The sequence below is a fragment of the Ambystoma mexicanum genome, chromosome 1p (assembly GCF_040938575.1).
Source record: "Ambystoma mexicanum isolate Mex_15411 chromosome 1p, UKY_AmexF1_1, whole genome shotgun sequence".
Taxonomy (NCBI): Eukaryota; Metazoa; Chordata; class Amphibia; order Caudata; family Ambystomatidae; genus Ambystoma; species Ambystoma mexicanum.
In genome coordinates, this window is record NC_090921.1 from 1,017,259,644 (window position 1) to 1,017,284,388 (window position 24,745).

The 24,745-nt window shown below is 45.6% G+C and overlaps 1 protein-coding gene across 6 annotated transcripts in view; it reads right to left on the minus strand.

Annotated features, from left to right (window-relative positions):
• CENPT (centromere protein T) overlaps positions 1-24,745 on the minus strand; it is a 1,770,416-nt gene that overhangs the window by 363,745 nt on the left and 1,381,926 nt on the right. For all 6 annotated transcript variants that reach the window (XM_069655330.1, XM_069655348.1, XM_069655339.1 and 3 more), the window contains one exon: positions 13,502-13,699. In XM_069655330.1, the coding sequence (XP_069511431.1) occupies positions 13,502-13,699 (198 nt within the window). The remainder of the gene's footprint in view (positions 1-13,501; positions 13,700-24,745) is intronic.

The window sequence follows — 24,745 nt, forward strand, 5'->3', positions numbered from 1 at the left end:
AGAGGCAGGGTTTGGGGAGAGGACAGAAGCCTGAGAGAGGGTAAAAGCTCTTGCTGGTGTCCCCAACGCTGTCTCCTTGGAGTTCATTAAAGTCAAAAGAACAGGTCCCAGCCGTCCTGGAGCAGGACAGCAAGTCCGTGTTGCAAAAGGCAGAGGGTAAAAGACCAATTACCTGATTTCATTGAGAAAGAAGATTGACTGTACCAAATCAGTGTCAATCCCGAAGGGAATGATGTAAATTATCAACAGCTATTGGTGCCCACTCAAATCAGGCAGGCAGTGATGGAACTCGCACACTCGCCCCTGACCCCCGTTTATCTGGGCTTGTAGAAGACTGAGAAGACCCTATTAACACAATTCTATTTATTTATTTATTGTCCATTTGTAAGGAGATTATACAACAAGAAAATTGTGTTTCAAAGCACCCACAGGGCAACAGGGAGGGCACATGGGATCGAAAATCAGATCGAAACTCAATTAAAACAATGGAAGATAGAGGCGGCCCTACTAGGCATTGTGAGCATTAAGAACGTGCAAGTGCAGAGAGAAGAGAAGGGATGAGGGAGTGAGCCGTAAGTGCCTGGGTGAGTGATCAGCTGTCAATAAATAAGTGCAGGCATGCAGTGGCATAGGCCGGTGGGTGCCAAAGCAAGTGCTGGGAGCGCTGAAGTCAATTGGGTGTGGGAGGCCAGGACCCCAAAGGACACATAAGGGACCAGCCCTGGTCACCAATCTCAAACTGTGGGATTAGCAGAGGAGAGAGGAAGGGAAAGAGGAGGTGAAAAGGAAAGCCCTGAGGAGCTTCCGGAATTTGAGGAGATCCATCTCAAGATGAAGAGGAAGGGGGAAGCTGTTCAATAAGAGGGAGCCCGCTGAGGAAAGAGATCGGCCCCCAGGTCTCGGTTTAGCGAAGCGCTTGACACACAAAGAGTTGGTGCCGGAGGAACATAAAGATCTGGAGGGAGAGTATTTAGTAAGAGCAAGTTGTAGATAGCGTGGTCTGCATCCCCAGACCGCCTTATGGATGATGCAGAGGGATTTGAATTTGATCCTTGCAGCAAGTGCAGCCAGAGGAGAGTTTTTAGGGCTGGAGAGATGCAGGCCCTGGGCTTGAGGCCATGGATAAGTCTTGCAGTCCTATTCTAGATTAGCTGGAGGGGTCGTAGCGAATAAGAGGCTTTTGCATTAGTCTGGCCTGGAGAGAACCAGAGCTCTAGAAACATTGAGCTTCTGGGTGAAAGTGATCAAAGAGAGAATTCCTTTGAGGGGGTAGAGTTGAAAATGAGCCGCCTTCTTGGCAAGGTCCTGAATGTGAGGGATGAAGGAAAGAGAGGAGTTGAAGATGACTCCAAGGTTTCTGGCTTCAGATGAAGGAGAAGGGGCAGAGCCCATAGAGGCTGGCCAGAGTGAGGGGAAGAAAGAGGGAGCAGGAGTCCCAATAGGAAGTATCTCAGTCTTGCTACCATTGAGGCAGAGATCATTGGAGTGCATCAGGACTGGATGGCAGATAGGCAGTCAGGAATGATGGACGAATTAAGGAGAGGGTCAGAGAGAAGCGTGAAGAGGAGTTGTGTCTCAACTGCGTAACACTGGAAGTTAGGGGAGAAGGTGTAAATGAGGAGTGCCAGTGGAGCAAGATGGGTGTTAAAAGAGCCAGGGAGAGAGGTTGGAGCCCTGGGCAACCCTGCAGGTGGAGAGAGGTAGGGGAGGAGTAAGAGCTCAGAATAACCCGGGACGGACGGTCAATGAGGACAGCCAGTCCAGTGCCCGCTCCAAGATACCCAGGGTATCATGGAAACGTTTTATGAGGATGGAGTGGTTGACCTTATCAAATAGAGAGAAGTGATCTAGTAGAATGAGGACAGCTGGAATCAAGAGATGCCAGCTGTTCCTCACAGGTGTTCGGAAGAGCAGTTTCCGTGCTTCTGGATGCTCAGAATCCAGATTGAGGGTTGTGGAGGCAGCCAACAAATTCAGTGTGCTGGGTAAGTTGGGGGAAGGCCAGCTAAGAGTTTCCCAAGGAAAAGGGTGATAGATATGGGGAGGTAGTTGGCTGGACACGTGGGGTCTGCTTGAGGGAGGAGGGGAAAGATCCAGTAGCTAAAGAGTGGTTGCAGAAATCAGCAAGTGCAGTGGCCCTGGGTGTATGCCGAGGTGAAACAATTTTATGCATGCTGTCCCATCTGTCAAAACAAAAGACTTTGCCTAACATGTACCCAGGGCCCCTCTACAACCCCTGTCCGTTACCAAAATACGGTTCCACAGAATCAACATGGACATAGTCGGATCACTTGAACACCTAAAATCAGGGAACAAGAAACATTCAAGTTATCGTCGATTGTCTTAACTCGATATCCAGAGGCATTCCGCCTGGAAAGTAACACTCCAAAGGCCATTCTGAAGTTCCTGGTACTATGCTTTCCACAATGAAGTACAACAATGAGCCCAATTGTTCCCAATGAACCCCTGTCTTCTGGGCGTTGTGGTGAATCGTGGTGCTGCGATCCACACAAGACAGTTACCCATAACTACATGGCGGAGCCGGCCACTGGACCAGGACGCTAGGGAGGATGGCAGCAGCAGTGGCACAGCTTGCGCCACGTGGTGGAACAGCTGGGTGTCCGCCCCACAGCATGCCTGTGCTGGAGCACCGGGACGGTGTTATGCTCTGCACTGCGGGAATGAAGATGAGAGATGCTGGTAGAGAGGCACTGCAGAGCCTTAGAGGAAAGGCCTTGGCCTTTTCCTTCGGCAGCGCCAGCACAAGTCCAGGAAGTTTGGAGCACTGTAGGCTGTATGGGAGGACCTGGGTTCAAATCCCCATAGAGGAACATGGGGACATTTCAGGGTGCACTTACATTAATAAAATAAAAACAAAAGCCCGAAGGACAGGACAAATAATATTTAAAAGGAGCCCAGGATAAAACAAGAAGCAATAAAAGAAAATAAGGAAAAGTGAACCCTCAACTGAACTAACCCAAATGCAAACTGGCCAATCAGAAACAGAGCCTAACAGAGGAGGACCAGAGTGGAAACACCCTGCCATCCAATCCTTCAAGCAGGGCTTTTCCACCAATCACAGACCAATAGGATGAGGAGGAGTCTTGCTATAAAAGTAGAGCCAGCTGACTCTGAACTTGGGACAGGTTCCCTGTACTTCTCTCCCGTTGATGGTGCATGAGGAGGAGCTGTATTCCTGAAGGAGTAGGAGTTCCTGCCTGGGTGTAGCACTACCCTGTAGCACTGACTGCCTGGATGCTGCCTAAAGAGCCTGGAGGAAACTAACAGATCCAGGGGAAGAAGGGGAGTACCTGTGCAGCACCACTTAAGCAAACAATGTGGAAGAGCCTAAGGCAAAACATCACTATTACCCTGGTAGGAAAACCAGCACAGAAGAAAGGCCCCCTGAAGAAGAGAGGGGCAACCCAAGATCCCTGGCTGAGGAGCAGGGCAAAAGCCAGAGAACCCAAAGACCCTGGGACGGGGTGAGAGGAGCGAGAATCAAAACAGGGCTGAGCAGGCCTGTTGCCCACCTGGGGTTGATAATCTGAACACGCTGTGAGGGGGTGAGGGAAGCGAGAACCAAAACAAGGCTGAGCAGGCCCATAGCCCATGTCAGGCTGATAATCCGAAGATTCCAGGAAGGGATGAAACACAACCAAAACAGGGCTGAGCAGGTCTAGCCCACAATGGGCTTATAAACCTGGAGACCGCAGAAGAGGGTGAAAGAAACTGCAACCAAAGCATGGATAAGTAGGACCTTAGACCATGACAGGGTGATCATCCGAAAACTGAGAACTCCATCCGGAGATTGGGGCAATGTGCCAAAAAACCTAGAGAGGGGATGAATCAACCAGAGGACAGATTATAAACTTAAGTGCACAACCCAGTTGATCCCTCGCCTAAAAACCCTGCACCGGGAAGGCAACTACAAGTTCCAGTTTGAGGTTTTCCTCAATGCACAATTTAATTTAGATATTCTAAAAGCTCACTTTTGAGGAACTTTTGATTCCGCAAATCTTTATTTTAAATTGAGGATTAGTTGTGACAGGTGAGTTTACTTTCGGGTTTTTATTACTTTGGGCACCTTTATACTTCATAGGTGAAGTACATCTTTTTAGTTTGAGCTATTTAAACAGGGATGGACTTTTAAGCCAATTATGTTTGAACACTTTGCTGTATTTTTTAAACCCTGTTATTTGTTACACTTGCCTAATAAAGTTGTTTCTTTGAAAAGACCCAAAGTGGGGAAGTGTAATGGAAGTCCGGTGTGAGTGATTGTCGACAATTGCCTGACCATAGTATTGGGACATGTCAGGTACACAGCTCAGGTGTGAGTCCGTTTTCTCTCAGAGCGGGATGTCCATGTAAAAGTGTTTGTGCTGGAATAGGGGGGAGGAGGGTTGAGTTTCTAAATATCCCATAGAGTAAGATGGGGAAAAAGTGTTACAGGGAGAGGGATACTCCGTCTCAACATCCGGTGTCCCACTCCCTGAAGACCCCTAATCCAGGTGATCCTCCCGCATTGGTCCACCCCAAGGAACTGGATCCAAAAGCAATGGCCGTGCCCTGGCCACCTGGATGACATATCCCCAGGCACTAGTGGTTGAGACAATGGGCCTCATTACAAGTACTCCGGTCCGGAATTAACACTGCCGGTAAAACCATACCGGCACCGTTTCCATGTCCGCCCAAACATGAACCGCGGCCCCGGTAATAGCACCACCCTCAACCGCCACCGCGGAAATAGGGGTCCCGTTAAGTCTGTCTGCACGGAAACCCCTCCGTTACCGTCAACACGAAACACTGTGAGCATCACAACTAGCGCGGACACGGAAATACCGGCAAAAAATGGCGTAAATACTGTGATCACTGTTGCGGAACCACCGCCACCGCGAACATGGCGTTATACACTGCCTGCTGAACTGAATTAGGGCACAGGTGCACCAAATCAGCCCAGCTGGACCTAGCAGGCCACTGGGAGCCTACAAAACGGCCACACCCAGCCCAACACAACACAGAACCATGCAGGCAGCAGGTCTAGTAGCACTGAGACTGGGCCTACTCAACCAACAGGCAGCACTGCACATGGTGGCAGTAATGGCGCAGAGGAGGAGGCGTAGGCGGAGGAGGCGCAGGCGGCAACCAGCCAACCCTGCAGCTATGGCAAACCCCATTGCCCAGCCAGCCCGACCCCACCGCCAGCCAGCAATACCACGCATCAGGGCCTCACCCTGGAACCTCACCCCAGGACAGATCCACACACTATACCTGCTGGACCGTGCAACAATCCTGCACATCACCGCCATGATTGAGGACAACATCAGCAGCCAAATTGACACCCCCACCGCCACCCCCCCCCCCTCCTGAAGGTTGTCTCAGTACTGCATTTCCTTGGCACTGGCACCTATCAACACACGGTTGGTGAGCTGTACGGAATATCACAACTCTGTTTCTCAAAAATCCTGGTACATGTACTGGATGCCCTGTTGCGCCATGTGTCGGAACACACAGCCCTACCCCGCACCCTCCCCGAGGTCATTGCCACCAAGTTGGCCTTCCATGCCATAGCGGGCATGCCAAATTGCATAGGCGCAGTTGACTGCACCCACGTTGAGCTGACAGTACCACGTCAAATTGAGGTGGTGTTCCGCAATAGGAAACAGTATCACTCTTTGAATGTCCAGATGGTTTGTGATGCCATGCAACTGATTACACACTGCTGCGCACGTTTCCCAGGCTCATCACATGACTCAATGGTACTGCGGAATTCCATGTTGCCACGGTACATGGAACTCTATGCCGGACAAAGCACATGGCTATTGGGTGAGTACAGCTGACAATGCTACAACCCTGTCGAAGTGGTGTGTGTGTGTCCAGGCCAATGAGCATTGTGAGTGTGCCGCTGTGACCGCACATGCATCACCCCCCTTCCATCTACCAAATACACAGCGGATGCCAAACATCATGAAGGAAGACATGACAGGGCACAACAATGTGCCCGTGCACACGCTGGCACAGCCAATCCCGTCACTGTCCCATGAACCTTGTGCCACTGCAGACACCCACCCTCAATTGAAACACTGCCTCAAAAGGCACGAGAGGCGTGTAAATGAGACGACGTGTATTTACTACTTCCGTACAGTGGAGTCACCCTGCCATGTGTGGACAGCACTGCACCGTGACATGCAAACAATCAAATGTCACCCGCAGGGCACAGTAAACATGCAAGTTAATGTGTAGGCCCATATCCAGTTAGCGACATACATCGTGATGCCCAAAACATACCTCCATACACTGCATGGTACATATGCATGAATGAATGATGATACAAGATTGCACAGCAGCAGATGAGGACATGATGCCACAAACACTGACATGTTCCCCCATCTACATCCCATGTAGGTGATGCGGGATATGCACTCACGCCATGGATGATGACACCTGTACGGAGACCAAGGAACAGGCATGAAGAGGCATACAATAGGGCACATATCCGCACACGTGGAATGACTGAGAGGACATTTGAACTGCTGAAGGCCCGTTTCCGCTGTCTGAGCAGATCTGGCGGATCACTGCTGTACAGCCCAGTGAAGACGGGTAAAATCACGCTCGTATGTGCCATGCTGGACAATATATGCCTGCGCAGGAACATCCCAATGCCACCAGACGCAGATGAGGGGGATAGGGATGCACTGCCTCCCCTGGGGGTCCACATGATGGCCAGAGAGCACGGGATGCCCTGATTCGCATTACGTTTGAGTCACAGCACATTCACAGAAATGCACGAACATGGTGATGACAATGAATTAATAGTTGCACTGCAAAATAAATGATCAATGTCCACACATGTATGTCTTGATTCGAAATTGTATTGATGTAATAACAACAGGGAAGGAGGTGCATTGGTTAGGGAAGCTGTACACCCGGGGCCACCCACCACCCAAACGTGCCCACCCCCACCCAGGCCCCATTGCTCAAACCCCCAAAACTACCTACCCCACCACCCAAACGTGCCCACCCCTCTCACACCCTTGTAGTCCACATGTGTCCTGCACTGCCCCACACACATGCCATCACTTCCGTGTGCGCTTCTGTGCCTGTGCAACCTTGCCCGAGGGACCCGTTAGCCTACTCGAGCGCCTCCTTGGACTGGCAGTAGTGGAGCTGGATGGGGTGGTTGTGTTTGATTGCGCAGAATCTGGGATTGAGGGCATCCGTGCCAGATGTGCCTGTTGGCCAACCAACATGGCCTCTACAAGCCTGGAGGTGTGGTCGTTGCCCTCCCGCACATGCCGTGCAAGGGTTACTATAGTGCTTGCAAAGCGTCCGATGGACCTCGACAGGCGACGTACTGAGGCGCTGTAGCTCTCCCTCTGCAGCCTGGATTCCTCTAGCTGCCTCTCCACCAGCTGGGTGAGGGTAGCCTGCTGCTCCTCCATCCGCTGCATGCGGGCATTCAGTTCGGCCATGGATGGGGTGGGCGACCTCATGGGACTCCTCAGTGATGTGGGGCTGAACTCCAGCTCATGGAAGGAGCCCAGGTCTTCCAATGTGGGCATCTCCCCCTGTGGCCCCGTTTCCGAGTGCTCTTGCGGGGCACTGTAATCACTGCAGGCCGCCCCCTCTGCAGCGCTGCTGCCTTCGGTGTTGTGTTGGGTGGCCATGATAGGTTCCCGTGGCACCTGTCTAGATTCAGGCAGTGTGGAGACGGTGGGGATGTCGGTGGTGGTGGTGGGCGGAACATCTGTAGTGGCTGGTAATGTGGCCAGAGGTGCAGAACTGCCGGCAACATCCTCCTGTGTGGTGGCGGTGGCTTGTGTACTTGCTGGTGCAGATTGGCTGGCCTGTTGTGCAGTATCACTGTCACTTGAAACGGCTGTGGGGACACAAAGGGCATGCAATTAGTGTTGTTGTGGTGGCAGATGGGTGCATCACATGCGTCGTTAAGATTGTACATTGAATAGTGTTAGTCACAGTGTTAGTCACTTATTGCTGGTGTATGCATTCTGTGATATTGGTTGCCATACGGATCATGATGGGTCCTTTGGCCCACTCATGCACTGCCTGGGGGGGGGGGGGGGGTGTTAATGGGTCCTTTGGCCCACACATGCACTGCCTGGGGGGGGGTTGTTAATGGGTCCTTTGGCCCACACATGCACTGCCTGGGGGGGGTTGTTGATGGGTCCTTTGGCCCACACATGCACTGCCTGGGGGGGGGGGGTTGTTAATGGGTCCTTTGCCCACACATGCACTGCCTGGGGGGGGAGGGAGGTTGTTAATGGGTCCTTTGGCCCACACATGCACTGCCTGGGGGGGGTTGTTAATGGGTCCTTTGGCCCACACATGCACTGCCTGGGGGGGGGTTGTTAATGGGTCCTTTGGCCCAGTACTCACAACTGCATATTTTCATGTGGCATTCATGTTTGGACCCTTCCTGGCAGCTGCAAGTGGGACTCACTTCTGCCTCAGCCTCCCCGATCCCATGGATTCCCTCAAGATGGAGGACGCTGCTGCAACGCTCCTCCCATGCTTGCAGCCTCAGTGGGGAAGAGGGTCCTCCGCCTGTCCCACTGCTGCGTTGGCGGTGCGTGGAAATGAGGTTGCGTACCCTCAGCCTCAGGTCGTCCCACCGCTTGTGGCAGTCCTTCACGCGCCTCACTGTCACGCCCACAGCGGTGCACTTGCGTGCAGCTTAGGCCCACACCTCCTTCCTCCGCTGCTGTGTGGCACGCCGTTGGTCGGCGCTGAACAGCATCTCCGCATTGTCCACAATGTGCTCCACCAAGACGGTTAGCTCTGCCTCGCTGAAGCGCTGTTTGCGCTGCCTCTGAGCAGGAAACCTGGCAGACATGCTGGTGGTCCCTTTTGGCTTCTCAGAGTTAGGATTGTGCTTGTGCTGAATCTGGATGGCAATGGATTGTGCTTTTATATGATGGCCGCCTCTCTGTTTCCTGTTTTGGCGATCATGGTATTTCCGGTTACGTGTCTGTGGCGGCGGAGGCGGACACGGGTTTTGCGCCACTTGTGGCTGCGTTATTTCCATTTCCGTGGGGTTTTCCGTGACGGCGGTAACAACGTTTCCGAGTCCGTGTGGTGCGCGCGACCGACAGCGTGTAATCGGACGGTTTTTCCGCAACCTTGCGGACACGGAAACGTTTTTACTGCCGTCACAGATTTTGCACGGTCCAGGACTGGCAGGTTGTAATGAGGCCCAATGTCTGGTTTCTCACAGCACACAGATATAAAATGGACTAGATTGCAGATATTTTTGTACATTACTGCAGAGACCTATATTCCCTCAAAAATAAGAGGTCAGCACCCCAAATTCAGCAGTACCTAGAGGATATTGAATTGCTCTGGTTGCCTCTGGAAATTTGAGAGACCCTCAATCGGGATAGAACTGTGGGTGAGGTCATAACATGTTTACCAGGTCCTAAGGCACCAGGGACAGATGGATTAGCCGTAGAATTCTATAAAACATTTGGCAACTTACTAGCCGTACTTGTTAGAGGTTTACCAGGAAGCCACTGAGCTGGGTATTATGCCGGAGAAAATGAGGGAGGCCACGATCACCTTGCTATGTAAACCAGGGAAGGACCCGGATGAATGTTCCCCCTATCATCCCATTTCTCTTATTAATTTGGACAGTAACATTTACAGATACTGGCGAAAAGATTGCTACCATGCATGAACGGATGAGTAATAGCTGATCAATCTGGATTAATTTCCGGGAGGAATATATTTTACAGGCTTACAAGATTTGTTGTCCTGCTGAATACAAAAAGGAGGTGCCAGCTGTCGCAGTCCTCCTTGATGCTGAAAAAGCATTTGATTAAATCGAATGGCCGTTTCTATTTGCTGTACTGCAGAAGTTGGGACTGGTCACTCATTTTGTCACTATGATAACAATTGTATGTAATCTATCCAAGTTGATGATTGACTTTAACAGGCAGCTGCCACAGACATTTACATTGGGAAAAGGCACAAGGCCAGAGATGCCCTTTATCGCTGATGCTGTTCGCCCTGGCGATAGAACCGTTGGCTGCTCTACTGAGAGAGCAACACCTCCATAGCACTATATAATTATATACAGATTGGTTACTCCTTTCGGTATATACTGATGATATAATGCTGTTTGTTAAGGATCCTCGTAAGAACCGAGTCCATTATGAAACTCAGAGGAGTTCAGTGAATGTTCTGGACTGCGTATAAATCTGGGGAAGTCTCATTTATCCGTTGACCGAGCACACTCGGATGGACGGGAGAGGGAAAACACTAGGTATCTGGGGATTCACATTGCAATAGACCCAGAGGTGCTCTACAGGGAAAATTATGGAAGAGCGCTAGATAAGCTCCAAATGCAAATACAAAGATAGCAGGGTCAGCCGCTATCATTAATGGGTACAGTAGCTCTAATCCAAATGGTGGTGCTTCCAAAGTTTCTATATTTGTTTACAAATATTTCACTGATTCTATCAGTATCCTTTTTTCGCGTCTAAAGGTTTTAATGACCATGCTACTGTGGACGGGCAAACAGGCAAGGATAAGCTGGGACAAGTGAACCGCTCCCCTTCATAAAGAGGGCCTTGCATTGCCTCACTTTGAGAAATTCTACCTGGTAGCTCAGGCTCCTTTTGGTATTCTCCCAGACCAGATAGACACAATGTTCAGGTTGAGAGAGCCATAGCAGCCCCAACACTACTACGCTTGGTCGTTCTATCGACTGGAAGGACTTTAGGCAAGGAAATGAAAGTAGTTGCATGTAGCGTACCAGCCTGACAGACTAGCAAAGACACTGGTGTAGTCCACCTACACTCTCCACTGCTGCCAGTCAAGTATATATCAAGGATTGGGATAACACATGAAAGAATATATATAATTATGACAAACAGCTTAGGGATCACCTCGTTTGGTGGCTTCTTTCCAGAAGACTCCTTTTTGTCCCTAAATACATTTAGAGAAGGGTGGGATGGCATCACTGGACATTTTCATGTATTTTAGGATACAATACACCTTTAAAACTCCATTCTCTACTTTCCCAGAATAACCCCCTACATTCCTGGTCCTACATGACATGATGATTGCACAAGGAGAGGGGCATCTGATTACAGAACTATACAAGACACACCTGCAGGGCACTAGGAATAACATGCAGGCCTCAAGAATCAGGTGGGAACGAGACCTGGGCAGAACCATGTCTGATGAGGAATGGGCATATGTACTCAGATAAACAAAGGGGGTTTCTTGAACACAAGATATAAACAGATACATTTGAAATACTTACATCAAACCTATTTCATGCCTGAAAGGATATATCTGTACAATCAAGAATCTCCACATGAATGTGTACAATATAAATGTGTGCATGCAGACTTTCTACATTTAGTGTGGTCTTGCTCAGCTGTATTGGGGTTCTAGGAAGAGGTGTTCTCAGCTATGGGTACTATGATCAGGGAGACCTAGTAGCCTCTACAGAGATAGCAATGCTAGGACTCACCAAGACAATTCCAAGCTTTGCACGAAAGATTAGTCAGCCTCCTACTGGTTTTGGCTCGCAGAAGAGTGGCAATGACCTGTTGGTGGGCAAAGGCTCCTGGACTGGTTCTCAGATGTGGCCTACTGCTACGATATGGAGACAGCATACATACAGTCACTGCCGTTGTGTGCACAAACATCTAACATTTGTGTCCCTTACCAGAACTACCTGTTGTCTACCCTACATGACATGACTACAGTATGAAATGCAGAGTGAATAATACGTATTCAGGGATCATGTACCCTTGGAGCAGGAAACATCACAACAGTAGTGTGACACGGTACAAGGGATATTATTTATAGTATGTATTGTCTAGCCCTTACTCAAAATGTTGCAGTACTGCCAAGTTTGGTTCAATGTTATTATTGATGAAAATTACAAACCAAAAAAAGTGTTATCCTGAATAAAAATGAAAGGACCCAAAGCCTGAGACCCTTCTGTTCGCCATGTCGTCAAAGGGTGTTGGTTTTGCTGTTCGGAGTCTGGGGAGCTAAATTTCTTATATGCGTTTGAGACCCATTATGAGTTCTCTTGAACGTAGGAGTGCAACCTGACGCCAACACAAGCTTTCGCACATGACCCTGCAACTCTTGCTGGCGGTCAAATGGTGCATTGCCGTGCAACAGAGTAACAAAGAGGCAAGCACTAACATATATGGTTGGATAGAAACTGGTACATACATTTTAGAAACTCTTGCATGTGGTTTGCAGTTAGTTCAATTGCTTTCGTAGCGTAGGGGCCCCCCCTTACATAAAGAAGATAATCTCCTACACTGCTCTAAGGGATTGGAGGCTCTCGATGGTACCCAGATAATGCCTATGATGTTTCTGTTGCTCATTTTGAATGTACTGTATTGGCTTCCTGCTGTCGGTAGAGGGGATAATTGTTTAAATGATGCAAAATGAAGACTGTACATGAAAATGATTGATGATATCGGTTTCGTTGCCAATTATTCGATAGAGATTTGTTAAAAAATAAATAGCAGTGGAAATCATACATTGCACGTCTGAGGAATAGGCAATGGAAACACACGAGAGGGCTGAGCCATCAATGAGCATTCCTTTTTCAGCTTCAAATACCACTGTAGAAAAAGAAATATGAGAGCATCACCACAGCCTGCCTCATCCTGATCATCAAGGGCTTTGTTACTCTCTCTTTCCCCCTCCGTGTGCTCTAGGCTACAGCACCTTACAAAAAATACACTTGGATACTTCATGGTCCTATCGCAGATAATGCATGCTTTCATAAAAATGGTTCAGTAACATTTACTTTCCTTGCATAGTGAAGACAAAAAATCATGACAAAATAACACAAAAAGTAAAAACAAACACCTGTGCTGGAGGAAAGTATCCTCAACTACAGCATTAGAAAAATATTCGGGTTGTAAGAACAAATGGGATTACACGTTATCTGACCATGAATAACCAGGCAGTGTCTTGATGGTAAACTTCATTGGAAAACATTGCTTTTTGTTGGCCTTTTCATATGGGACCTACATTTTAGAATCAATTTTTATGTAGACCTCATGTGGATCACTACTCCTTCTGTAAAAAGTCCTGCTATCATTACCCAATTTTATGGTACTGCTTTTTTGGTACCCGGAAGCATGAAGGACCGAGGCAGCCTTGCCGAGATTCGAATCTGTGTCCTGCAGGCTGAACACAGGTGTCTAGGCTAAGTGCTTCACCCACTGCACTATCTTGCCGGCTAACATTGAGGGATATTCTAGGCACTTGAAAAACACAGCAAAGTCTTATCATGAAGGATTGTTAGTTCACAGAAATCTAAATCTAGATTAACAATCAGCTTTCAAAGACATGACCAATACCACTGTATTTGTCTAAGGGTTTATGCCACCTTATAGCTTGAGATGTACTGACCACCAAAAACATAAATGTGCTCAGATTAATTTACATGAGCTAAAACAAAGTAATTTTTCTCCAATGAATTCCATATTCTTACCTTCACCGAGGAAGCCCTCACCATAAGTTCTTTGCTCCTCATCGTAATCTTGCATAAAACCACTTTGCCCAAGTGAAACTCTACCCTTCGATTGTTCTTTGGCAGCACTGTGCTTAATATGTGAAGAAGAGACAGAACCAGAGTGCCTGCTCAGGCCAAAACGTGTAGGTGGGATGGATTGTGAAGTAACCAGAGACCCTGTATAGAAGTAAGCAGAGGGCTTTTTGTTAGGGTTTTCTTACAGCGTATTTAATTTAAAGGGCTTATAACAATGGTATACATTGCAGAACACATTTATGAAAACTAGCTACAAATGTCCATCAGGTCATGCAATAGTTGGTTTATTTTCTCTTGGACTAAATGCACAGTAGTTCTTCGTCAGCAGAGCTGACCCCGGAATAAGGATAAAGAATACGTCATTAAAAGGTGCCCACACAGAAGAATCTTGGGGGCCACCCACTGCTACCTCTTTTCTTAAGGCATGAGGGTGCATGTGTACACCTGAAATGTAGCATGATATAAGGTGTAATATAGCTGAATGATATACCTCCTGCGTAAGGGCAACCGGGTAGTGATGAAAGACCTCCACCCAAACGTCAAAGAACAGAACTATTTGGAAAGAGGAGGCTTACCACAGAGCACAGTTACCTGAATATAAACAATTCATTAGCAATACACAATAATCCAGACAAAAAGAGATGAAATGCTAATGCAGGTTTGCAACCACAAAATGAACACGGCAATTCAAAGACCAAAACATCTAAATGAATGCATGAAATACATATGTACAATCTGAGCAAACAAGAACAATGAAAACCCCAGCACCAAAATGTTCCCACACGCATAGACTGGGCTAGCGTCCTGTGCACAGCTCCTGTTAAAATCCTTCATCTTGTGTTTATGCACCCACTGATCCTAGTCGGAAGGGTGAAATGGAGCCCTGTGAAATTGGCACCCTTCCTTACTGTAGTGGTTTTGGCGTTGTCCTAATGAATCCACTCTACTCAGGGAACTCACGTGCTGCTATGATCATTACAGTGAGGTGCAAATCATTTTGGAGTTCACATCAACTTATGCACAGCTGTTTAACACTTCTGACGGGCCACCCCCTGATATACCTTGATAGATGCAATGTGAAGGGGGTCATTATTTTCTAGCTCAGCAGCGTTAGACCTTCTGTCAGCCTAACTGTTCCCCCCTTACGCCACTAACATTATCTGGGACCTGGAAGAAGATGCTTCCGCTCTCCTAGTAAGGCTGCAGGTGGACTCTCAGGTGCCACTAGTGACGGGAAGCCTCAGCTCCCCCAGAAATTTATGTTGCTTCTATTCATCACCCTACTGTGGGCTTTGTGGCCTAAATCATTAAGTGTCTGTTCTCAAAGACCTCTGACTAACATCTTTTTGTGAATTCCGGATGCCATTGCTCATAGGTTTCTCTGGTTACAAGACCACACGGGCGACACTGGTCTGGCAAAAAGAAGCTTTCAGAACAACTCCCCTCGGCCTTTCAGTAAGTCTATTCCCAGCATACAGTCTGACATGGGAGACATTATGGGCCTCATTACAACCTTGCCGGTCCAGAAAAAACGGTGCCGGTGAGCTTACTGGCACAGTTGTTTCCAGACCGGCAAAGTACACCTCTGCTGGGCGGGTGCCCACCCGCCAGGCAGGTCTGACCTGCCGGGCGGACCGGCACCCGCCCACAGAGTTTCAGGGAAGCACCGCACCGTTATTACCGGTGCCGGTGTTTCCGTGGTGCCCATTCCCATAGAGTCCTATGGGACTCTATAGGAATGGGGGACAACAATTTACCGGCACCTGACTTTCTGGCTGCCGGGGTTATAATACCCCAGTGTTGTAATACCCCAGTGTTACCGGCAACTCAGGTAACTGTTTACGGGTCCAGTGGCTACCTGACGGTTTAACCGGCACGGTTACCGCTGGACCCGTAATGAGGCCCAACTGTGCTTTGTAGTTATCCAACACTAATCGATTACTGAGACTGTTACGAAAACTAAACACTGAATCTGCATTTAAAAGTGAGCTCCTAGCAATTGCTCACAGATGGCGCAATCCCCCTTTTCTTAAAACAAGAAAGAGAGATAAAGGGATATGTGCCACCAGCATACCCTTAACATCAAGGGGTTCACCCTTAAAAAAATTTGACAATATAGCTGGTGCTCTAAGTTGCTACCCTTTGGCTTTTAGACTTATTTTATTTTTTTTTTTTTTATTTATTTTGTTATAGCTGATTACATCAACTTTTCAAAATTTTTCCACATTTAGGCATATTAAACGTACAAAAGATAAAACAAGATAAAACAGATAAAACAGAAGGATGCAAAGGTGAGGAGTTACAACTTTCTGTCTACAAATAATACGATTGCGTGACAGTTTGTGTAGGAGATTTAAAATCATCATTATAACCAGTCGACCTAACTAAAAGATCATCTTAAAGACCAGTAGTCCAAGTGTAGCTATTAGATTTTACATTTATAGGATTCACATTATTAGTTGGTCTATTCAAGATACTTATAATTGTATCTCATCAAATAGAACATTTTCAAAAAAGTGCACCATAGCCTTCATAACTGAGAATCTGGTACTCTTAAATAACATACTCCAAATCTCTTTCTCATCCTTCTCCATGTACAATTCAAACAGCTTTTTGCAGTATTTCTGGCGGATATCATACAACAGTGGGCATGACACAATTAAATGTTGAAGAGACTCTTTTACACCTTGCTTTTTGCAAAAGCGACAAAAGTTAAGATCCACGTGAATAATTTTATGTCTGACCATTATCTCTCTTGTCAGGTATAGATTCAATCTGACACGTAAGAATTTATTACGAATGTTCGCCGAAGGGCATTTAAGCAAGTATCCAGCCGCTTGTCCTACACGTTTAGGGCCGAAAAGATTTGAATCAAAGTCTTTATACTTTACGCATAATTCATGCGTTATAATCCAATCCCAACAAAATAATTTTTTCTTAGCGCTAGTTGGATTGTCCATAAGATATTGCAAGGAGATGTTAGCTCTAGCTAGTGTGTCTATAACCAGGTTTCGCCATCTCAAGGGAAAAAAGGCAAAGGAACCTGCTAAATGGCAAGCAACTGTGCTCAAAATGTTATTATCAGTAATTCCAAGCAAACATTTCCGAAAAAAGACACACATTTTCCATTTCACTCTGCTATGCAGCGATTTCAGACCCAATTCAAATCTTAGTATAGGTAGAGGTACACAATTTGGAAGCCGCAGCACCTTTTTCCAAAAAGTGGCCTCTAGTCTATTCCAATAGTTGTCATCGGAATATAGTTTTGTCTCTGCACCATAGAGCAAGATGGGAACTACTTTTTGTTCAAAAAACATCAGAATATGTTTCAGCGTAAACTTCCCATATTTATATATCAAAATTTTTGCTTGCGATATAAGGCTCAGCAATTTGGTGTCTAAGATGTGTGAGTCAGTAACATGGCTGGCAGTATTTTGAATGAACACACCCAGATATTTGTAGTTCGAACTAATTTCCATGATTTGTTGTTGTAAAAACCACGGCCCATTGTAAGTTTTACCTTTACCGTGGGGTTTGCACACCATAATCTGAGATTTGGCTATATTCACCTTGAGAAAGTTTGAAACTGCATAGTGTGAAAGGGCAGTTAGCAAATTCTGCAAACCCTTTGGTGTCTGTGAGATCAAAACTAAGTCGTCTGCATAGAGCATCCACGGGATGCGTCGACCACCCAACTCAGGAGCATCAGCGTTAATACCAAGAAAGGCCAAGCCTAGATCTAATATAAAAAGATTAAACAATGTGGATGCCAAAATACATCCCTGTTTGAGTCCGACAGATGTCGGAATAGGTGCTGATAAAAGGCCCTCGCGTGTGAGTCGAACGCGCGTCGTCGTATTAGTGTGTAGTTGCACAATTAGGGCCAAAATAGAACTGGGGCAGCCGAACGCTTTCAATTTATTAAAAAGAAGAGTTCGATCTATAGAATCGAACGCAGCCCGGAAGTCTATGAATGCAAAAAATAAAGTCTGTTTCTTAATTGAATATTGGGCTTTCAGCATATTAATAGTAATAATATTAGGACATGTTCCTAAACCAGTGACAAAGCCCGATTGAAGGGGATCTCGTCTCCAGTGATTCTTGGTCCACTCTTGTAAATCTCGTAAGATGAGTCGACAAAAAATCTTTCCTGAGACATCCAATAATGATATAGGTCTATAACTTGCCGGGCATGCGCGATCTCCCTTTTTATATATTGGAATAAGAATCGACTGTCTCCAGGATGAGGGAATTCTTTGAGATTTATTGATTGTTTCAAACATAAGACATAAAATGTCCGCCCAAATATCCGGAAATTGTTTTAAGTGTCTGTTAGATAGGCCATCTGGACCAGGAGCCCTGGAATTACTGGCCTGATTTATTAGCTGTTTTATGTCTTCTTTAGTGAAACGTAAATTAAATGTAGCGTCAAACTTTGCTACTGAACTGGTTGAAAATGCTTGGACACTTGTAAATTGGTCAGAATAATGACTTACCCATAAGTCCTCTGAGACATCGTTTGTTTGGATTGCTACTTGATGACCTGATGTTATTTGGTTTATAATGTGCCATGAGCGGGCCAGATTTTTTGATGCTAAGGAGGCTAGCATATCTTCCCCGTCTCTCTGATAGAGTTTAGCTTTCATGCCTCTTGCCCAGTTTCTGTAATTTGTTTGTATTCGCACAATAGTAGCCTGACGTAATTCCAAAGGGAATTTGCTGGCCTTTCTTTTCTCAGCCCGAACATTGGCCTTTTTAAGTTTGACTTCATGATTAAAAATATGTAAGTGCGGTGTTTGTTTTTGTTTGTGTTTAATAGAAGATGATGAAAAAAGCTGCATTAGGTCGTAATAAACATCAACAGACCCAATTTCACTCATGGTATTATTTGTTAGATTAGCATAATAGCTTGATCTAAAAGTTTTTAGTGAATGTTCCGACCACTTCGCTCGATTTCTAGCCGGGTTCACTTCATGTGTCCCTTTAAGATAGAGTGGTTGGGACTTGAAGGGCATTTTGTTACTCCTGCAGGTTGTCTGCAGAATGTTGTGATCGCTTGCTTTGGATTCAATTATACAGAAATTTAAGACCAAATCTAACATCTTCCCATTAACGTAAGTGAAGTCGATGATCCCACTGCTATTGGCCCGCTGCCATGTAGGTCTAGGAGGAATGTCATGTATAAAGGCTCCATTCAGCATGTGAAGATTGCGTGCCTTAGTAAACATTGACCACATATCAAGTCGTTTCTGTTCCGACTTAGTATATGGGCCTAGACAATGTAAGTTTAAGTCTCCTGCCATGTAGATCAAGTCCACAAGCCCATCCAACATGATTAAGTCAAAGGCTTGTGCCAGGGATTCAAATAAACTATCGTCAGAAATTCCCGCAGGATTCCAGTAGATGTTGATGATCGCACATGTGAACCCTTCTCCCAACACTCTAGTCATTTGTATAAACTGATTCGGACAAAACCATGATGTTATTTTTAGTCCAGAGGACTGTTTAACAGCGGTTAGTAGACCCGATGTCGGGCGTCCCAAACGCTGTTTTAGTGCTGGAGTTAAGCATACATCATAATTGTCCCAAGAAGGGGTACTGGTTAACCAGGATTCTTGGAGCAGGATGACATCATAATTCAGTTCATGCTGCGTGGGGTTATTGATTAAATGACGATGCCCTCTGGAATTCCAACTAGCAAAATGGAGATTAGGTGGTTCAAGAGTCGTATGCTATCCTTGCTTCGACTGGCATTGACAGCTGCAAGGCTGTTCTGATCGCTCTTGGAATCGATTTTTTTGCTGGATTGGGAGTAGCGGACGGCATGTAGAGGTCTTCTCCACTGCCTCTGGGGTTGCAGATAGTGTAAAGCCTAGATCAGTGATTTGAGATTTCGCAGCCCAAATTGTGTTTACTACCACCCTAGAATTAATCCATAGATTTACTAGGGATTGGTTGGAAGCGTCTGGGAACTCCACAAGTTCGATGTCTACAGTTCCTATATCCTCAAGATCTGGAATATCATGAAAAATTGCCAGGACTGATGCCCGATTTAAGTTATACTGTGTAGCTGGCGTCGGCAAGCAGCTAAGGGTCAGAGAATGTATCGCCGGCCGTTTAGTGCGAGCAACGGTAGGTTTTTGTTTGGCTAATGGTACTGGCTCATTCAATTTCTTAGGTGCGCCGTTATGTCTATTTGAAATAGAGGCTGTTTGAGAGGCCATAGAGGCCTCCAAGAATTTCGTTATGGTTGTCTGTAAAAGGCGTTCCATGTCACCAGTAAGAGCTACGTTAGTCTCCGGAGCCTCTATCCTGACACTTTTTGTAGACTTCGCATTCCATGTAGGTTGGAGGGGAGTAGTAGAAAGCCCTTCCCCCATGTCCAGTGAAGTTGGTTCATTTGAAATTGGAACTGTGTCCAACGCAAGTGACTGCACATTGGCTGAGGCTACCTGCGGGAAAGTTAGTTTTTTTGGGATTGATTTAGAGGCTAAATAATCGTACACAGCCTTTCGTATTTCTTTGCGACGCTGGTCATCGCCCTCTACGATCTGAGTCGCCAGCGGCTTGCCGGTAGGTTCAGTAGCTATTATATCACGTCTACCGTGTGCGTCATTGGTCAATAAACTCCCACTTAATTCAGTAGGGTTACTACGTGAGATCTGACTTGCTGCATTAATCAAATTATTCAGAGGGCTGTATGCTGGAGCCACATTAGACGAGTCAGGTTCTGGCTGTGTATTTACTTTTTTTATACGTTTTCGTAACGCATATTTTTTTGTAATAGCTTTAGATGCCGCTATAGTTAGGGTGCTTGTAGCTGAAACTTTATTAATGAAAGCTTTGACTTGTGAGGGTTGACGACTCCCCATTTTCATATTTTTTGTTTTCTTTGTCTGTTCTTGTAAGGGTGGTTTTTTGATACTAAAGTTCTCAACCTTTTTAGTGTCAAATAAAGCATATGTGGGGATCTTCTGTGTTTTAATTTTTGGCTCGATTTCCATTTCCATGGAGTCCACTATAGGCTCCAGGATAAACGGTATAGGTTGAAACTCTTGAGCAATAGGTTCGACAGCTGGTGTCGTCTGTGTGAACACAGATCGTGTAGATGTTGTTAGTACGTTTGTGTTGATCAGATTTTCTAATCTATTAGATATTACAAGCTGGTTCTCAAATATCCGGTCAAACTGATTTGAGTGTGTGTCCGCTTTCACAACCAGAACTTCGAAAAGCTTGGCCAACGCCAAGATAGCGTTGTTCATGGATGTAAGAGCTATACTCGTATTTACAGTTCGAGAATCATTAAGGCGCCTGTCCAAGGAGACTTTTCCAGTTGCCCTTCTAGGAGTTGGAGCGATAAAAGAAGGATTTGCATCTGAGTCAATGGGGCTCGTGTTCGTAAATAACGCCGGAGACTTGGATACGTTTTGCAAACTTGTATGAGAGAGTGCAGCAGAGGAATTAATCTCCAAATCAATAACAGGAAAATCTTGGGACACATAATCCACAGGTGGCATCGAGGTTGAAGTATCACTTACAGTTATGCCAGACACATTACACACTTCAGGAGAAGGAACTACCGTCCCAGTTATTACATTCGTAAGTATAGCACTATCAGTGAGTGAGACATTTTCTTTAGCAAACTTGACAATAGGTTCGGTGATTATAATTGATTTGTAAGACTCACCGATGCGACTTTCCCCCACCTGCACCGCCAATTTTTCTTTGTCAATTGCATTTATTCCACCAGTATATCTGCTCGTAAGATCACTGTTTGAGCAGTTTTCCGGGTTTAAAGACTCTGTAACTGGTTGTTGCAAAACTGCCCCTATTAGCTTTTCAGTTAGCAATTTTTCAAGGCAAGTTTGCCTTGAGTCTTTACAAAACGGGCGAATATCCATTCTTTGGAGAATGTCCGTTTTGCCTTGTTTCATACAACTGAAGCTTGTTTGCGGAGTGGAGCTAAGTCGGGACCTTTTTGTATTGACGGAGGTAGGAGACTTAGAATAACTGGCGCCATTAGATCGATGTAATATGGTTACTATCGGCATGCCAGACTTTAGCGTGTTTGTATGTCGTTTCATGATTAAAATACACAAAAAAAAGAAAAAGAAATATAATAAATTCAAGCAGGATGAGTAATATATACCCAAATGTATGCAAACACTATTGATGTGTAGATTGCTTTCGCCACAAGCCGCGGTCGCCGCGGCGAAGCGGCAAAGCGGGACTTAGACCGGGACTTCGCCGGTGCGCGCGCGACTTCTGTTATATAGCTCCGCCCAGCGTAAACAGACCAGTGCCTACACAAGAGACATAAATATAATATTAATATCCAACAATGTCCTCTCTGAAATCCGCTCTGATGATTGTAAGTAAGTCTGTCTCTGTCAGCAATCACCTTCTGGATGCTGTAGTTCTGGCAAGAAAAGTTCGCGGGTAGAAACACAGGAAACACAGGAATTGGACGCGAGCAGCGTTAGCAGCGTTCTCCAGCGGCAAAGCGGGACTTAGACCGGGACTTCGCCCTAGATCCTATTAAAGTCCCGTTGCCACTTTTGGCCAGAGACCAGACACCAGTAGACACAAGTTAATACAAAATATCTTTGTTTTATTTTATCAAATAACACTCAAATTTTAAGATCATCATAAGTGTCGGTACTATAATCCATAATAGTCCTTCACCAAACATTTAAAACCAACAATTGATTGACAGAAACAAATGTAAAAGCTAAAGCCTTCTTTGGGTAAGCTCATAGAATCAAATTCCAAAGTTATTTACGCTTTACAAAGGGACGTGCTGTGTTGTTTCACACATTCAAACATACATCACTTCGCACACCTCAGTTAAACTCATTCCATACCTTCTCATATGCAACCATTTAATCACCATCTCATTTCACACACAAATAGTGCCCAACATGTTTCTTGCAGTTTAGGATGTCACTGTGAAAATTATTCGGGAATTCTTCAGGGGCTTTAACAGAAGGATCAAGCAATTTAGCAAAAACACGTTTTCCGTCAGTCATGCATTCTAAAATTGAATACTAACTACTTCAGACAAGCTAATATCAACAGTTTCGAAAGAGATCTGAATGGTCTCTTCACTTTAGGAGTTATTATTCCCCTCATCTTCCATCTAGCTGGAGAAGGATCACCACCTAGCGGGGAGCAACAAAAACAAACAACAAAGAAAAGGCGAATTAATGGCCTATCTGGCTACTCAACTCTACAGGCTGTCATGATTAATTAATGACAGTCTATGATGCAAAGCACAAACACCCATAGTGTGATTCACGGAAATAAAGAAAGGATGTGCACGTAGCGTCCAGCACCGGTACCGGTTATGGAAAGTTATATCATTCCCTTTATGCGTAGTAAAAGTGGGAGGGTAAAAAGAGAGAGAGGAAAGTCAGTAACATTCTACTTTCTAACAACTCTTCCACACTTGGTGCAAAATGTGAAATGCAATGTCATTGCTCACTTTTAAATCTGGTCTTTTTCCAAATTTCTTGTTAGTGGTACACAGCGCGAAAAAAGAATCCTCACGTTCTTTTGAGTGGTCTGATTGGAGAATTATGCACGACTAGAAATGGGAATATTAAATAATCTCCCATTAGGGACTGGAGAAAAGGTCACTGTAAAAACATAATGTTCACATAAGCTCGACTTACTTCATCTCACATATTCATCTAGATGTATTGGTTCCAGAAGGCAGTATAGCACCCCATCCAATGGGTTGGATCGCGGTAGTTACTTGGTCAACACCACCATGTTATTCCTGCATTTGTAAATTAATCTGCAGAAAAGAAAATAGATGGGCTATGTGTTAATCAAACACTATCCATCTCAATAACTCTGCCTTGTATGTTAAAGAGATGTTATAACTCCAAAGTCCCATGTTAACTCAGCACGTTAGTGCGATCTCGATAAAAGCAATCCGTAGAGGGTTAATGGTAACGCGAGTATGCTGTGCAGTTGACTAGAAGTCTAAAACAGCACGCTTCCTCACTGCGTAATTTTAATATCAGGTCGTATAGCGGCGCCGACATTTTAATTCTAACATCCCAAAACGTGAGAGTAGTAGGCGTGCATCAGAGCTAGAATGCCCGTCCCGAAGCTGCTTGATCTTACCGTTTCAGTGGTAGCGTCCAGGATCCGTGATGAAGTTCCTTCACTCGTTCCGCGTTTGTTCGGTGCGTGATTGCTTCTGGGGTCGCCTCTGCAGGCTGGAAGCATTTTCGGGCTTTTTACGTCGGCGTCTCCGGATCGCGCATGCGTAAAGTTGGTTAAATGTTTGTTTAATGATATCAACGATGGTCCGGTGTATTTAAACCATTCCGCAATTGAAAAAAGGCCACCGTTTTCAATCCGTGAGTTAAAGATTTACCCGTCATCTTCAATAGTTTAGGAAGGAGTCCATTATGTTGTGACTTTAGAGTATTTCATTGGAAAAGTTGAAGCATGATGATAATTTATCCTGTTATATTCACATTACAGTCTCTTACAGGCAAAACATTCCAGTATCTTATGATTTACCAATTTAAACCCACCAGTCGATTTTTTCGTTCAGACCAATAGTCATGCTATTCGTAAGAAAAATAAGCTGTTGCTCTTTTTTCAAGAGTGCTCTTTTGTCTTTGTTGATATCCATACTGGGTCTTTGTTTGTATAGGACAGTCCAGCTAATGTCATCCACTTTATGGTTGTGTTCCATCCAGTGTTCAACTAGGGGAGCATTCCGAGTTCTATTTCTGATACAGCTTTTATGTTCCTCTATTCGGACTTTAATTTTTCTATCTGTTTTGCCTACATACATTTTTCTGCACGGACACCAGACCGCATAAATCACCATTTTTGTATTGCAATTGCTAAAGATTTTCTGCTGCCAAACTGTTGGTAACCCAATGTCTACTGCTGTACTTTTAAATGTAGAGGGGCAACAGCGGCAGTTACCACACGGGGTATGTCCTGTTAGATTTTGGAATCCCCATTGTTGTGGCAATGTTGTTTGTAATGTCAGTTTCCTACTGATATCATTTCTGGTGAGGATTTCTTTTACATTACGGCTTCTCTTGAACGCAATAACTGGTCTTGCAATGGGATGTTCACAATTTTCCAGCAGATGCCAGTTTTTGCCAATGATTTTTTTAATTCCATTAGATAGATGATTATATGTATTGACAA